We start from the raw sequence: 16,556 nt of genomic DNA on the forward strand, positions 1-16,556 counted from the left end.
AGCTGCCTTGGAGTTGTTGGTAAAGGTGTGTTAAAATTGGTATGAATAGAAAAGTTTATTGATAACTACAAAGCTTAGGGCTTGTTCGTCTTTTTTTTTTTTTAATGTGGATAATTTAAACTTGCCAAGAATACCAACAGGCCCAACACAAGGCAAAGACAATCATTTAATGTGGAAGTTAAACTTATACTACCTATGAAGTAATTTTTAACATACATACAAATTGTATCATCGTATACTTTCAAAACATACATTCAAATGAGTCTAAATTTTTAATTTTTTTTCATTTCTTTAAAAGCTTATTGATCCATGACACACAAATCATATATCTATCACGGATAATTTATAACAAGAAATATGTAAGAGATGTATAGATCGAGCATATGATATTAAAATCCATATTTTAGATTTAGTTTGTCAGTATAGTGACTTAGTGAGTAGTAAATGGCATTAAAAAATTGCCAATCTTCCATATTTTACGCTACATCACCATAGTTTAGGGCAATCGTTCATTGACTAATTGCTTAAGTCTAAGAATTGAACATTATAAAATATGGACAAACGATCAAAGATTCAGAGTTAAGCACGAGATTTTTAATGCTATGAACATTAAATTAATGGATTTGATCTAGCATCGATTCAAACGACGTATTAATCTCAACTTAATGTTTCATTAGACACGACACTAACTAAGGTTCAAAGTTAAGGTTCATATAATTAATAACTATGGAGAAATTGGTTACAAGAAGATGGCTAATAATCTTATTAACGGCTGGTTCTATATTTTTCATCCTACTTCTTCAACAATCGTTTCCACCTAGAAGTTCTTCCGTGAAGTTTGATTATTCGAGTAAGTGATAGTTTTGCTCCCTCCGTTCTTTTTTGTTCCATTTATGTTTTTTTAGTATTCGGTTTTCTTATAAATATGTGCTCATATATAGTTGTTGTTGTTCGGAATGTATCGACTTTGATGATGCAAATAATAAAATGTGGATTGTAAATTGTAAATGAAGGGAAGCATCGAGTATGGAACAAGAAGGAAGATGGCACTCCTATGGATGGAAAAGAAAGCATGGAGATCCAATTAAGAAGATTAGTACGAGGTACAAACTACAAAATTCCCTTTTTGACGTATACGGTATATTTAATTTTAAAGCAATCATACATTCATACGTACAATTTACTGTTTAAGCTCTATTCTATTATACTTATAACAATTTAATTAATGCAATCAATAGCTTTTGATTAGGGGATTTTTATCCACCAAGCGCCGTTTGACAAGTGGACCAACCAGGTTCCGCCACGCGTCCTCCACGGACCACTTAAGACACGCCACGTGTCCACCCATGCCAAATGGGACAACCGGCCATCAAGGCCCATTTCAGTCTAGAAGCCCGTTCGGCCCTAGGTTTACCTTAAACCTAGAGAGTTGCACGCTTCCCAAGGCTATAAATACTCGATTAATCCTCATTAATCAAGGGACCGAATAATTAACGGAACGGAGGAGAAACATTACGGAACACACTAATAACCGGCTGATCTCGCTAGCAAGGCAGATTACCTACATTAAATACTCTCACCTAGAGAGACCTTATTACTTTAATTTCTGTATTAATTACTCCTTAATCAGGTACTAACTTGACCGTTGGAGGCGGAGCTCTCAGGAGTCTCCGTTATTTTGCAGGTACAGGCGTCCGGTTCCAGTCTCGGAATTGTAGCTCTCCCGCAGGACATCAGAAAACCCCGAAACATTTGGCGCCGTCTGTGGGGAGAGTACTTCAGAGATGGCATCCAAGTCTGTACCGACCCCAGAAGAGAGGCGTCCCCTAGACGACCCTCAAGTTCAGTCGGACCATGATACCGAAAGTGAATTTGAAGTTGAAACTCATACAGCTCCAGACGGGACCCTAAGGGCCCGCCGTACCCGTCATACTGAAATAAGGGAACGGGAGTATCTTCAAACAGGAAGCGAGCCAGCAGGCGCACCGCTTGCTCGGCAACAGCCGACTGATGGGTCTGCTCCCATCACAAGGAACGAACTCATGACCTTCATGAGGGGATTCAAGGGAGAGATCCAAGAGTTGATCAACAAAAAACCGCCTGCTTCAGTCAAAGAGCAGGCGGCCAAAAAACCTTTCACTTCACTGAAGAGGAAGCCAGTTCAAGGGCGAGAGGCGACTCCCCATCCTAAATCTAAGAAGCGGGAGCCGTCTGCTCTTGATTTCACAAAACTCCGTTATCCTACGGGAAATAGGAAACCGGTTCGTCATATTCAGGCGGACGGGTCAAGGCAAACGTTCACAGATGCTCGGCACCTGCTAGAGCAGAAGAAGAGTGACCGATTATCAGAGTCGGCTTCTACTTCAAATTTTCAGGACAGTTTGCGAAATGCCTCGATGAGGCCAACTCAGTCGTACCATGAGAGTCAGTCAGGCGGCACCTCCCGTCAGTCTGGCTTTCATAGTGCGCAGGCGGTACCAAATTTGCCATTTGTGCCGCAACAACAATATTTTATGCAGCCACCTCCATTTGGTGGACCTGCAGCAAAAAACGTCCAACCTATGGACTGGCAGCTACGGCTGCTTAGACTTGGTGAACAGCCGTCGGCCTTCTCCAAGGAAATTACTGAAGCCGCTCAGCCAGCCAAAGTAAAAAATGTTTTAGTAGGCGCCTATGATGGCACTACTAACCCGGAAGACCATCTGATGGCATTCACCAACCTGATGTACCTTCAAGGGTTGGATGATCCCACTTGGTGCAAGTGTTTCCCAGCAACTCTCAAGGGAATTGCACAGCAATGGTTCTGCAACCTGCCGACTGGTTGTGTAAACAGTTTCAGGACGCTTGCTTACTTATTTGCCTCCAACTTTGCAATGAACATTCCTGCGAAGAAAACGACCCTTGATTTGGGAACAATTCAGCAGGGTGAAAAGGAGGGGCTTCGTTCCTACATCAGGCGGTTCAACCTGATGAGAATACAGATTCAAGGGTTACCGGATGAGGTAGCTTATACTGACTTTTTTAGAGGTCTCAAAGACGGGTCTACCTTCAAATTTGATTTAGTTCGAAAAAGGGTGGCGACTCTTCAAGAGGCCTTGATTGAAGCAGAAGCCTATATACAGGCGACTGATCTGTGTACAATGAAACAGTCGGACGGGAAGAGGTTCGACAATAGAGAAGGACGACAGAAACAGTCGTCCAACAAAGATGAAAAAAGAAAAGGGGTCTGGGCGGCTGATTCCTCTAAACAGCCGGCCAAGAAGAAAAAGGAATTCAAACCATACTCCCCAAAGTATGTGTTTAACAAGGATAACCAGTTTATCCTAAAAGAAATAAAGGGACGGCTCTCAATTGAGAAACCGCTCCCCATGAAGGGTTCTGCGAGCAACCGGAACCAAGACAAAATCTGTGCTTATCATGATGACATTGGTCATCACACCAACGACTGCATTAGTCTCATGCGGTACCTAGACCGCTTGGCTGATCAAGGTGATCTTGACACTTATGTCGAGAAATCTACGGGGAATACTTCCTCAAAAAAGCAGTCGGCCAAAAAGAATCAACAGGCCGACAGTTCCGATACAGATGATGCAGTCGTCTACACCATTGCAGGCGGCTTCTCAGGAGGCGGCCCCACTATTAGGGGCAACAAAGATAATATAAGGCGGTTAGATGTAAATTCCGTTCACCAAGAACGACCGTCCAAATATACATTTCCTGAGATTGTCATCACTGAAGAGGATCTAGGAGGAATAAGGGGGCCGCATGACGACCCTCTCGTTATTGAATGTAAAGTGGCCAACCAGAGAGTTGGTCGAATCCTCATAGATACTGGGAGCTCTTCAGATCTCATCAGCAGCAAATGTCTGTCAAAACTGAAATATCAGACGGACTGCATACATCCGGCCTCCCACCCTTTAATAGGGTTTGGAGGAGGAGTCGTCCACCCACTGGGACGAGTTGATCTACCCGTCCGCCTGGGCGAAAAAGGGGAAGGACGACACATGGTAGTCCGATTCCTAGTTGTAGAGGAACTCTCTGCCTACAACATGATTCTGGGTCGCCCAACCCTGAATAGTGCCAAGGCTGTTATAATCCCGTCACTTATGCTGCTTAAGTTTGAAAGGGACAATGGAACAGTCGGCTCCCTAAGGGGAGATCAGAGGATGGCCCGAGAGTGCTATCTCTCGGATGTCAAACCCACTGCTAAGGCCACTGGGTCAAGTGGAGAAAAAACAGACCTTGACAATGTCAAGGAAAGTGCGCCTGTTCAAGAAACAGGCGACAGAAAAAGAAAGGCGTCCCAGACAGAGTCCGCCAGAAAGGCAAGGAAAATAGACGCCTGTTCTGATTCACAACTGATAGTCAGTACAATGGCGAATACGAAGCAACACATCCGGCCATGATCAAATATTTACAGGCGGTCCGACAAGCAGTCGGCTCCCTTGAGAATTTCCATCTGATCCAAGTACCGAGATCAGAAAACAACCAGGCAGATGCACTCTCGAAATTAGCATCATCCGCCTCCTCCGATACTCCTCGAACTGTGTTTTGGGAAGTAATGGAGAAGAGAAGCATCGAGGAAAATCCTATTGGAATTCTAGACAGAAGCTCAACCTGGATGGATTCAATCAGGGCATATCTGACAAACGGTACACTGCCGGATGATCCTCAACAGGCGGCATCACTGAAAAAACGAGCCTCCTGTTTTGAAATGATACAGGGGGAACTGCACAAGAGGGGGCACCTTCAACCCTTCTTAAAGTGTGTTACTCCTGAAAAGGGACGAGAGATACTAGATGATCTTCACTCTGGTTTCTGTGCTTCCCATATAGGTGGTAGGATGCTTGCTCAAAGGGCAAGGCGGCAGGGCTACTTTTGGCCTACTTTGGAAGCAGATGCAATGGAGATGGTGAAAAAATGTGACAAGTGCCAAAGGTTTGGCAAATTAATTCACCGTCCGGCTACTGACCTCACTACCATTCACAGCCCACTACCGTTTGCTAAGTGGGGCATGGACATTCTGGGTCCATATACGCCTGCTACAGGCGGCAGAAGGTATATACTTGTTGCCGTTGACTACTTCACTAAATGGGTAGAGGCGGAGGCTGTAAAGGGAATCAAGACGAAAGATGTAATTTCATTCATTTGGAAAAACGTCATCACTCGGTTCGGGGTTCCCATGTCTATGGTTTTTGATAATGGTCCCCAATTTGAGACGCCTGTTCTCAAAAGCTGGTTGGGAGACCAAGGAATTGGACATTACTTTGCATCTGTCGGCCGTCCACAAGCAAACGGCCAGGTAGAAGCCTTTAATAAAATCATCTCAGACGGTCTCAAGAAAAAAATTGAACGAGCAGGCGGCCTATGGGCAGATGAACTACCACATGTTCTTTGGGCCATTAGGACGACTGAAAAAGGGGCGACTGGAGAAACTCCATTCCTCCTAACTTATGGTGCAGAAGCTGTTCTTCCAATAGAACACTACGAGCCGACTCTTCGAGTAATGCTATATGACGAAGAGGCAAACTGGGAAGCTATGCGCCTGGCATTAGACTCACTTCCTGAAAAGAGGGGCAATGCTGTTTTGCGCCATGAAATCTACCGCCTGAGAATGACTAGATCATACAACAAAAAAGTGCACAGGCGTCCACTCAAAGTAGGGGACTTTGTACTTAGAAAAATGGAAGCAGTTGGTAGGGCTAACGAGTCTGGCAAACTAACTCCCAACTGGGAAGGACCCTACCGAATCTATGCGGAAGTCAGGGACGGTACCTACCGTCTGGAAACACCAGACGGACAACCGTTGCCTCGAACTTGGAATGTAGATAACCTTAAGAAATATTTCTTTTGAATGATGTAAAGTAAAGAGCTACTTAATAAGTTGGCACTTACTATTCAATTTTGTATTACGAGGGGCATGCCGTCTGTACCTTTACAGTCGGCTACTCTCCATTGAGTTTCACTCTTTATCTTTACAGGGGCATGCCGTCTGTTCCATTACAGTCGGCTACTCTCCCTCGAGTATTTTACTCACAATACTTAGCTAAAAAGTTTAGGGCCTGGCCGATCCTGTAACTAACAGGCGGCTACCCTTCTTTTACTTAGCACATACGTTCACCAAGAACGTACCAAGGCCACTGGCCGAATGATCAGACCAGGCGCCTAGTCAACTGATCTAACTTTTAAAAAACTAATCCGACCTGTCCCAACATTATAGCAGGCGTCCGGCGGCATCCATTCGGATGAAATTCGTCGCAGAGAGCAGCTCCCTTTTGGGTGGAACATTGTTCTATAAACTAATTACACGGCACCTATACGACTGTCCCAAAGGGCAACCACGTAGCCGTTTTTGAGACAAGGATAACTCTATCACTAACCAAACCAGTGGTAGCAGTTGACATCTGAGTCAGATGACCGCCTGTATTACTTGGGATAAATGCAGGGGGTACCTATTGAGTTAATAGCCAACAAACATTGGCGAATCAAGGGGTCTAGCCGGCCTACGCCACCTGGTACCTCTACTTCTCAAACAAAAGTGACGGCGACTGAGTAACTCCAAAGTTAACTCATAGTCACTCCTTCAAATTTGGTATGGAACCTAAAAAGTTTGAGTCGTCCGCCTATTTTATACAAACAAGGGCACTCGAACCCCTATTCCTACTGGATAACCTATTGAGTAAATAGCCAACAAACATTGGTAAATCAAGGGGTCTAGCCGGCCTACGCCGCCTGATACCTTTACTACTCAATCAAGATTGTGACGAAGACTAAGTAACTCCTATGTTAACTTAATAGTCACTCAAACTTAGTACTGAGCCTAAAAGGTACGAGTCGTCCACTTGTTTTTAATAAACAAAGGCTCTCAACCAATACTCTTGCTAGGTTAACAAATAACAAATTAGAGGCCAACATTGGCAATAAAGGGAAACAACCGGTACCCGCCGCTTGTTTTCCTACTTAAATTCCTTGGCTACTTGGTAATTCTAATTACTTGGTCAAATTGAATAAAGAGTTCGAATACCGATTGATTAAATGGCCGACTGATCATCTATCCTGGAAACAGACAACCAGTCGTCCAGGGGCATAGGCGGCATACTTACTATTTGTACCTGTCTTAACGTTCGGCCATACACAACAGTCTGTCTAGTGAGCAAATTTCAAATACTTAGACAAATTTGAACAAAAACAAAAAATTTGATTAAAATGAGCCGGCCATAAAAGACCAGCAGAATATTCAAAACCCTGGCCCCCTGGCCGGGTAATTACAAAGCAAACGGCACGCAGGCCGTGAAAAGAAAAAATATACTTAAAGCTTAAGAAGGGGGCAGTTCAGTATCAGCAGCAGCCGCCTGGTCAGCACTCTTCTTGCTGGACTCGGCCTTCGCTGCATCATCTTTTGATGCCTTTCCCCCAAGTGGCACAAGCGCCACAACAGGCTCTTCCTCCTCCAACGCAACGTCCATCGCCTCTTCTTCAGCAGCCGCCAGGATCTGTTGATTATATATTTCCGAACACTGGCGGTACGTTCTTTCCCATGAGGCAAAGTCGGCACTGGGGAACAGTCGTTCCCAGGTCATGCGTTGGATTTGGGCGGAGTCTTCCACCATCTCCCGGACGAGCTCTTGTTTTTCTTGCTCGGCCTTGTCCGAGAGCTCTTGGGTAAGACTCTTCTCCTGGTTCACCAGGCGTTCTTTTACGTTAGCCAAAGATTTCTCCATGGCTTCGTAAGAGTGCATTTTCTGGCGAAGGGGTTTCAGCTCGGCTTTAAATTTGGTGACGGTCCCCTCCAGCTCGTCAACCTTCTTTTGGGCCGCCTCTAGCTGAGCCCGAACAGCGGCGGTCGCCTGCGCCTGATAATAAAGAAGATCAATGGTCAGTACTTCATTTTGGGCAATTTGAAACATTGCTTTATCACAGCTGGAGGCGGCCATAGCCTTTGCGGCCTTTACCTCTTTGTTTTTCCGATCAATCGGCTTGCGAAGGCTGTTGACTCGGAGCAGGGCCTAAGTACAAAGAAAAACAGGCGTCAGTTTCCAATCATAAGGGTTAACAGGCGTCCTGGAACTTCAAAAGGGTATACCTCAGCTAGGATCCCCGAAATTCCATCGAGGTCAAGGGTGCCGGCACCCTTGACCGCCTCCCTGTCAGAGGGAGGAACTACTTTAACCATTGACTTGGCTACCTCAACCAAGTCAAGTCCCTGGGGGCCGGCTGCATTAAGCAGAAGGAAAAACAAGTTAGACCTAATCAAGAAGGAAGCAAGAGTGAGTTTTTACAAGCAAGTGTCCATACATCTAGGCGGCCCCGCCTGGGTTTTTGAAGAAGTGGCCGGCTGCTTCTCAGCCGCCACTGTTTTCCTGGAAGACCCAGGAGAGCTTGCAACAGTCGTTCTCCGGGCCTTGGGGTCCGGCTGTTGCGAGGAAAAAGCCCTTGGAGTGCCAGACTGAAAACAAAAAGAGTTAGTATATGCATAATACAACTTAAAGGGGAAGAGTTTTCAAAGCTTACCAAGGGTGCCTCCTTGCTGGGGGAGTCGGCGTACGACTGCTTCATTAGCGAAACCCGCAGCATGGCCGCCGCAGTCTTAGATGCTGTTATTTTACTCATGGCGTCGGCTGAAAGAAATAAACAGCAAAGTTAGTAAAAATCCCAAGTAAACAAGGCGTGAAAAAACAGAGTATTCGTCAGGCCGGCTACCTCTAGAGCACCGACTGCCGAGGCCACAGGCGGCCAAGAAGTACTCATCATAGAGCCACTTGAAGCTCGGGACGCAGTGTAGGGGTACTTGCTCTCGTACCCCTGAAGTAGAGTTCACCCTAGTCTCTACTTTGAAGAGTCCTTTGTCTAGGATCTCTCTTTTAGCCTTTGGGGGAACAGGCGGCATGCTGCGGCCGCCTGCAAGAAGAGGCGGATCCCTGTTCCACTTGTTAAAACGTTTGTTCAGCTCCGTGTCTGAACTCTCGATAATAAGGAAGGTGTTCCGCCAATCCTTCCATTTGTTTGCCTTACCTCTCGTCATGAGGTAACCCCTGTGGCTTGTTAGTTGATACCAGCCGGTACCTCCCGACTTAGGGGTCCGGCTGAGATAGTTCATGTGGGCGAAAGCCTCAAAACTTGGCTCCACCCCGTTCAGTTCGCACCCGGCCACATAGCCGAGTACGTTTACCCAAGAGTTGGGGGCTAACTGCCATAACCCCAGATCATACCCATCTAAAATCCGCTGAACAGCCGGATGTAATGGGAAGCGCAGACCAGCTTTGATGGCCGCCACATAGCAGCCAAAACAGCCGTCACCATAGCTGGTACCAGCCGGCCAGACGACAGTATCTTCTGGATCCGGCACAAACAGTAAATACTCCGGGCTCATTTTGTGGTTAGCAATAAAGCTCGCCACGTTGTCTCGCATGGTTGCGATCCGGCCCCGGGGCACCCTGCAGTAGTAGGGGGTGTTTTCCTCTCTGTAAGAGGCGGACGGCTCTGCCCAATTATCCCCCTTCTCCACTGCATGGGAACTTCTCGCCTCTTGTAGGCGGTTATGTTTTTCTTCTGAGTCAGAAGAACTATGGTCAGAAGAACTATGGTCAGAAGAGCTGGAATCGGACTCGTCCCCTGACGAGTCCGAAGAGGACGACTCCTCCCCTCTCCTAGAGGGGCCCGCCTCCTCTCCCTTAGAAGGAGCAGAAGGTAAATTAGACATGTCCACGGTTAGATGAGAAGGGAACACCTTGGTCCCTCTCTCAGAACTGTCAGCTTGACAGTTGCCTCGTTCCACATCTGGCGCCTGGTCAGATGTTTCGCTAAGGAGTACCCTTTGGGAGGAGCCGTCTGAGTTTGATATTCTAGCAGTCTTTTTTGTTCTGGCCATCACGTTCTGCATAGACACAGATTCAGTCGGACTTTGTATAAAGGGCAAAGATGGGTCCAGAAAAGGGCAGGCGGCACTCCTAGTCCTAGATTCAGCCGTCCCCGGTGACCGGCTGATCACTAACTTAGGGCGTGTCGTGTGCTTCCATGGTGCCATTTCAAAAAATAAAAAGAAAATTAAGAGTAAGAGAACTGAGTTACCTGAACGGATGACAGTTGATGAAGTCCTGAAAGTTCGGGTCAGTCGGCTTGTCAGAACAGGCGGTAGGCAGAAAAAGTCCGAAAATGTCAGAGCAAGTTCAGGGGTCCGAATGTTCTCGCAAAAATTCTCAAATGTGAAAATGACCGAAGTCAGCACTTCCTTTTATAGGCAAAATGAGAAGGCGAAGGGTCGCCTCCGAATTCAAATTTGGGCGGGAGAGTCTCCCGGCCGTCTGCAAGGTGACACCTGTAACGGGCCGTCGCCTGTCACCGTGCGACACCTGTCACAGGCGACACGTGACCAGTCGCGTGCCACCTGTGAGGGGCAAATGATTAGGGGATTTTTATCCACCAAGCGCCGTTTGACAAGTGGACCAACCAGGTTCCGCCACGCGTCCTCCACGGACCACTTAAGACACGCCACGTGTCCACCCATGCCAAATGGGACAACCGGCCATCAAGGCCCATTTCAGTCTAGAAGCCCGTTCGGCCCTAGGTTTACCTTAAACCTAGAGAGTTGCACGCTTCCCAAGGCTATAAATACTCGATTAATCCTCATTAATCAAGGGACCGAATAATTAACGGAACGGAGGAGAAACATTACGGAACACACTAATAACCGGCTGATCTCGCTAGCAAGGCAGATTACCTACATTAAATACTCTCACCTAGAGAGACCTTATTACTTTAATTTCTGTATTAATTACTCCTTAATCAGGTACTAACTTGACCGTTGGAGGCGGAGCTCTCAGGAGTCTCCGTTATTTTGCAGGTACAGGCGTCCGGTTCCAGTCTCGGAATTGTAGCTCTCCCGCAGGACATCAGAAAACCCCGAAACAGCTTTGATCAATAAAATTAAAATCAGTTTTGATCATAGTAACAATCAATTCAGTTCAACATAAATCATTTTAAGAGCATTAGGTATCTTTACAATTAATCTTGTGTATTGTGTTGCAAATTATTGATTGATCATCATTATTACCTATGAATTAAAATATCAATGCATTGTCACTCACTTGTTTAATACATGTAGCAATTATAGTAATGTTATATATATTTTTCGGTGTTTGGAGAGTCACATTGGATGAAACCGGTAAGAAAGTTCTAACCAATTGGGTTATCCATCACTTTCAGCAATATTATATATGTGTCCATTTAACTTGGTGAGTTTGTTTATAATATGTTTACATAACCTTATGGGCAGTCGAACACTTAAGTGAAATAGAGGGAGTATTAATCTAACACCGAATTGACTTTTCGAACATGTAATAAAACCAGGGAAAGATCTAGCTCAACTAGATGCTACCGGAATTTCATGCCTCTATGAATTTCACTTTGAACAATGCATCATCAACAAACAAGTGATTATACCAACCAACCAACCCTTGGTTGTGTACGTACCGTCCGATCAACCATCAGAGAAACGGACGGTTCAGCCATATGCAAGAAGGGAAGATCCGACGGCCATGAAAGAAGTCACACCAATACAAATACTTCATGGGACTAATATAACACAAAGAAAAAATGCATCTTCATATTGTGAGGTTACACATCAAGTTCCAGCAATAATATTCTCAACTGGTGGATTTATAGGAAATGTATTTCATGAGATTAATGAGATTATAATCCCATTATTTCTCACTTCTCGGCATTTTAATTCTCAAGTGCAATTTATAATCACGGATTATGCAGATTGGTGGGTTTTTAAGTACAAGGAAGTTTTGAAGCAATTGTCATCTTTTGAAGTTATAAATGGTGATGAAGATGGAAGAGTTCATTGCTTTCACGGTGCTGTTTTTGGTCTCAGGTAAATATATTAACACTCGTAACATCAAGTGTCGGGTTACTTGTCTAGCAGTTAGGCAATTACGAGTAATAAGTATAAGATGTGAATATATTGTATATCATGCATTCTCTTACTTTCGTTTTGTTCATATCAAATATCAACGCATTATTTTGTCCATTAAAGGCATATTGGTAGATTCGTCTGATGTTAGTTGTCTAACTTGTTTAGTGTAAGACTTTAGAAAATATTCAATTTAGGGAATTGATGCTCATTACACTAAAATGACTATTTTTTTTCGCTAATTTCATTTTTGATACATGTATTGTTAGATTCATTTCATTTTAGTGTTTTGTAGCTAACTATGTCGTTGAGAGTTTTGTTTAACTAGCCATATATTAAATAATTCTTATTTCACATGTTGATTTCGCTCTAAAACAAATCAAGATTCAAACAAATTGTTTATTTGATGAATCTTATTGTAACATGAGATTAGATGCTCAACTAAACATGTTTATATATTTTATTATAGGTACCATGATAATCTAGCACTAAACAGCTCAGAAATTCCAGGAGACTATACAATGGCAGATTTCAGGCAATTCCTTGGGAAATCATACAACTTAACCATGAAGGGCCTAATGAAGCCCAACAAGAAGCCCAAAATACTCTTCATATCACGCAAAGAAACAAGAGTACTTCTTAACGAAGATGAAATGGTGAAAATGATGTTAAGTTTGGGCTTTGAGATCCACTGGGCCAAGGCCCATGAAATGCTGTATTTGGACAAGTTTGCAGAAGTTGTGAATTCATGTGACATCATATTAGGGGCCCATGGTGCTGGGCTTACAAATGAAGTGTTTCTTCGTGATGGGGCTGTTGTGGTCCAAATTGTACCATTAGCCCTTAATTGGGCCTCCGATATCTACTATGGTAACCCGGCCCATATTATGGGGCTGAAGTACATGGATTATAAGATTGTAGCTAAAGAGAGCTCTTTATATGACGTGTACGGTCCAGATGATCCCATTGTTTTTGATCCATTGGTTGTCTTTGAGCAAGGGTATAGGTCCGCTAGGTCACTATATATTGACGGACAAAATGTCACCATTGATATTGCAAGATTTAAAGGTACTCTCAATGAAGCTTTGAAGTTTTTAGGATATTAATATATTGGTGAAATTAGGATAGAAGGGTTTATGAGTAATGAGAGGAAATGTAAATACTACTCGTGTTGTTTGTGTTTCCGAATTTAGATATCACATTGTCTCTAAATTCTCATAATTAAAGATAATATTGATTTTATTACTTAATACTCTATATTGCACTCTGTAGTGAACTTATCATCTTCCATTACTCATCCTTAATAAGGGTATTTTGCTAACATACAAATCGGTTTTGTATTATAAACATGTTATAAGCCTTAGAGAAATTTTGGTGCAACACAATTAATGGAGACATTGGTGGCAATTGGCAGAGACCTTAAAAGAAATGAGTATTGGCCTAATTACCAACAAAGGGTGGTGGACAAGATTTGACCGTAATGGTTGAGCATTGTACTTTAAATAAAAGGGAGAAAAGAAAGGGAAAAAGCCACATTTTCAGCAATTTAAGGCGGCAAATCTCAAGAGAAAGTGAATGAACATGTTTAGCTTTTATTTGGATACCTCACATATTGTAACAAACTTGAACGAACATACGTGACTCTGTGAATCTGTGATTATGCATTATTCAGATTTGTGTCTCGCGGACACCTCACCTATTGTAACAAACTTGAGTAAACATACGTAACTCTGCAATTCTCCATTATTCAAATGGAGGGTGTTAATATAGCCATCCAAAATGATCAAAACCGCCTTTATTTCAAGCAAAATATCGTTATTGCCCTTACTAAACCCTAATCAATTTTTTTATTCCTTTTATTTTTGTCCTCTCTAATCAAACACCACAACCACCACTTTCTTTCCCCACAACCACCACAATCACAAGGCAAGCGGCGGTAGGTGGCGGTGGATCGTACAGGCGGCGGTGGTCTGGTGGTGTAATGGCCGAAAAACCGACAAAGGAGGTTAGTTTTGACGGATTTTTTTTTTAAAATTCGATGGCTGGTAACCGGCGTGGAAAACCGGTTGGCCGGCACCGGTAATCGGCGATCGAAACTAGTTAACAGTGGCGGTCAACCGGTTTACCACGCCGGTTAGTTACCAGCCACCAGTTTTAATGGTTAGTTTTTTTTTTTGCTTTTTTTTAAAAAAATATTTGACGGCTCGTAAACGGCGTGGAAAACCGATAAACCGTAGCCGTTAATCAGCGTGGAATTTCGGTTAACCGTCACCGGTAACTGATGATCAAAACCGGTTAACGGCGGCGGTAAACCAGTTTACCAGTTTTCTACGCCGGTTGTTACCAGCCACCCTTTTTTTTATTTTTATTTTTTGTAAAAATTATTATTATGTTATTATTTTTAAAATTATAATAATTATTAATTGATATTGTTCATAATTATAAATTGACCACGGTACCGGCGCTCATAATCGGTAACCGTAACGGTCAATCGGCGCCCAAAATAGGTTGCCGTGACGGTTTACCGATTTTGGTCACCGGTTGACCATCGTCAAAAGTCATTTTTCGCGTCAAAATTCAACGTTAAATATCAAAATCGTACTTGTTCAAAAGCTGACGGTGGAGATTGTGGTTGGTTTTCCGATGAGCCACCGTGATTATCATCTAGTTTCGTTGACTTTTCTGTTCGTGGTGGTGGTCCAATCTAGGTGGTTGACGCGGTGGTTGTAGTGGATGGATTAAAGTTAGAAAAATAAAAGTAAAAAATTGGGTAAATTTTTATTAAGGGCAAGAAAGTCCTTTTACTTAAAATGATGGTGGTTTGATAATATTTGATGGCGGTATTTAGCAATCCATTATTTGAATTTGTGTCTCAAAATAAATTTGTCCAATAGAACAAAGCTTTAAACCAAAATTACATGTGTTATTGGTTATGGTAAGACCACGTACTAGACTATTTTTCAATTCTTAAAGTAAACCTTTTTGTAAATAAAAAGTTACCGTAGTTACTATTACAAACTTATAAAAAACTGAAAATATAAAAATATACATTAAGACAATTTAACATAATAATAAATTATCAAAGATACTTGAAAATTATAAAATTTGATCACATAAACAATAAGTGGAAGAGACGTACATAAAAAGAATGGAATGACTATGTATTATTAAATTCGAAACTTCTAGTGAAGTTACAATAACTCCCTCTTAACCAGTTGATAATATGTTGGTAGACGCATACGAGTTTAACCTGCTATAGGTCATTATTTGGTCTCCTCATCCAACATTCCTACGGCAATAAAAAGTCTCTAAGATTTTATCAAGACTTAGCTTTCATATTGGACTGAATGACGACAATTTCGACAGCAAATGGAAAACTAATATTATTAGAGATACCTGTTTGAGAAAGATGACATATCAAAGGAGCTAACTATCAAACAAAATCCAACTATCAAAAGATCGAGAAACCGATTCGGGAATATAATAAAACAGCAAACAAAAGTTCCAAATCAATAATGTTTTTTGCAATACTATTTATAGCCCCACTTTACTGGATAAAATATTGTAAATAATTTGATGTTAAGTGAACCATACAAAAAACTTATGTACCATATAACGCAAAGAAATCAAAGGAGTATAATTTAAACTTCTTTTTTTGGTAGACTATTACTATAGTATTTATATATATGTAATTATGCTATAAGTAACATTAATAGTAAATCAAATCATTGTAGGTGCTAAAACTATGTTTTCAATAAATAAAACATTAAAAATCAATTGTGGTTATGAGTATCAAAAATATAATACTATACTCCTATTTGGCAGCACTAAATGAAATGGAGCTAAAATAAATAATTCAATTAAAATTATAAATTAGTAGAGAAACTGATAATAAGATAGGGTATCTGATTGAATGAGTTATTTGGTGTGATAATTATTTGTTTGGCATCGTTTTTTGTTTTTTGTTTTCAATTTTCATTATTTTTTTTTAAATAAAAAACCAAAAACAGAAAACAAGAAAAAGGTATTTCCACTTTTTTGTTGTCAGTTTTTAAAATTATCATGATATAAATAAATTTGACTATTTTTTAATTCATTATATAACATGTATCATATGATTTTGAAAAACAAAAAACCAAAAAACAGAAAACCACAACGATACCAAACGAACCCTAGTTATTTAATTTGTTTATGGAGGACTAGGGGTGAAAAAAGACTAACTATTGAAGGTGTCTTAATAATTCAACATCTTAACTTTTATTAAAAATGGATTGTCAAACAAAGTCTCGATGCAAATTAATGAGAAACATTTGTGTAAGACCATCTTACTATCATAAAGTCCAATTTTATTAGCACTGCAAGTTTGCAAGCATGTGACACTATATATCTTAGTTTTTCTCTTCCTTAGTCCTAAACCTACAAGGTGTTCCTATGATAATTAGATAATCTTATCTAGAAATTTGTAGAGATTTTCTATATGTTTTGTTGTAGTAACTTTTTTTTCTTTTTCAGTTGTTTTTTGAGTTGTCAAATAAGAGTGTTTGTAAATGAGGAAATACAAGTTAATCTTTATGATTGACTTGTAAAGCATATTTAGGGTTAAAAGTGACATTTTCATGTCATTAAGGCCCTGTTTTTTTGA

The 16,556-nt window shown here is 41.8% G+C and overlaps 1 protein-coding gene across 1 annotated transcript; it reads left to right on the forward strand.

The window, feature by feature from the left end:
- Positions 1-572: 572 nt before the first annotated feature.
- LOC110720745 lies at positions 573-13,094 on the forward strand. The gene is made up of 4 exons (XM_021899788.1): positions 573-850; positions 1,014-1,103; positions 11,347-11,875; positions 12,384-13,094. Exons 1-4 carry the CDS (start codon positions 727-729, stop codon positions 13,018-13,020), a joined length of 1,380 nt encoding a protein of 459 aa, XP_021755480.1. The 5' UTR covers positions 573-726; the 3' UTR covers positions 13,021-13,094.
- The last annotated feature ends 3,462 nt before the right edge of the window (positions 13,095-16,556 follow it).

Source organism: Chenopodium quinoa, unplaced genomic scaffold, assembly GCF_001683475.1.
Source record: "Chenopodium quinoa cultivar QQ74 unplaced genomic scaffold, ASM168347v1, whole genome shotgun sequence".
Taxonomy (NCBI): Eukaryota; Viridiplantae; Streptophyta; class Magnoliopsida; order Caryophyllales; family Amaranthaceae; genus Chenopodium; species Chenopodium quinoa.

What these genes read in the sequence shown, in the direction of transcription:
- LOC110720745 (XM_021899788.1), top strand. Translation starts at nt 727, where the DNA reads ATGGAGAAATTGGTTACAAGAAGATGGCTAATAATCTTATTAACGGCT. An exon ending in CGTGAAGTTTGATTATTCGA is followed by an intron (nt 851 to 1,013) that starts GTAAGTGATAGT and finishes TTGTAAATGAAG; the next exon opens with GGAAGCATCGAGTATGGAAC. An exon ending in GGTGCTGTTTTTGGTCTCAG is followed by an intron (nt 11,876 to 12,383) that starts GTAAATATATTA and finishes ATTTTATTATAG; the next exon opens with GTACCATGATAATCTAGCAC.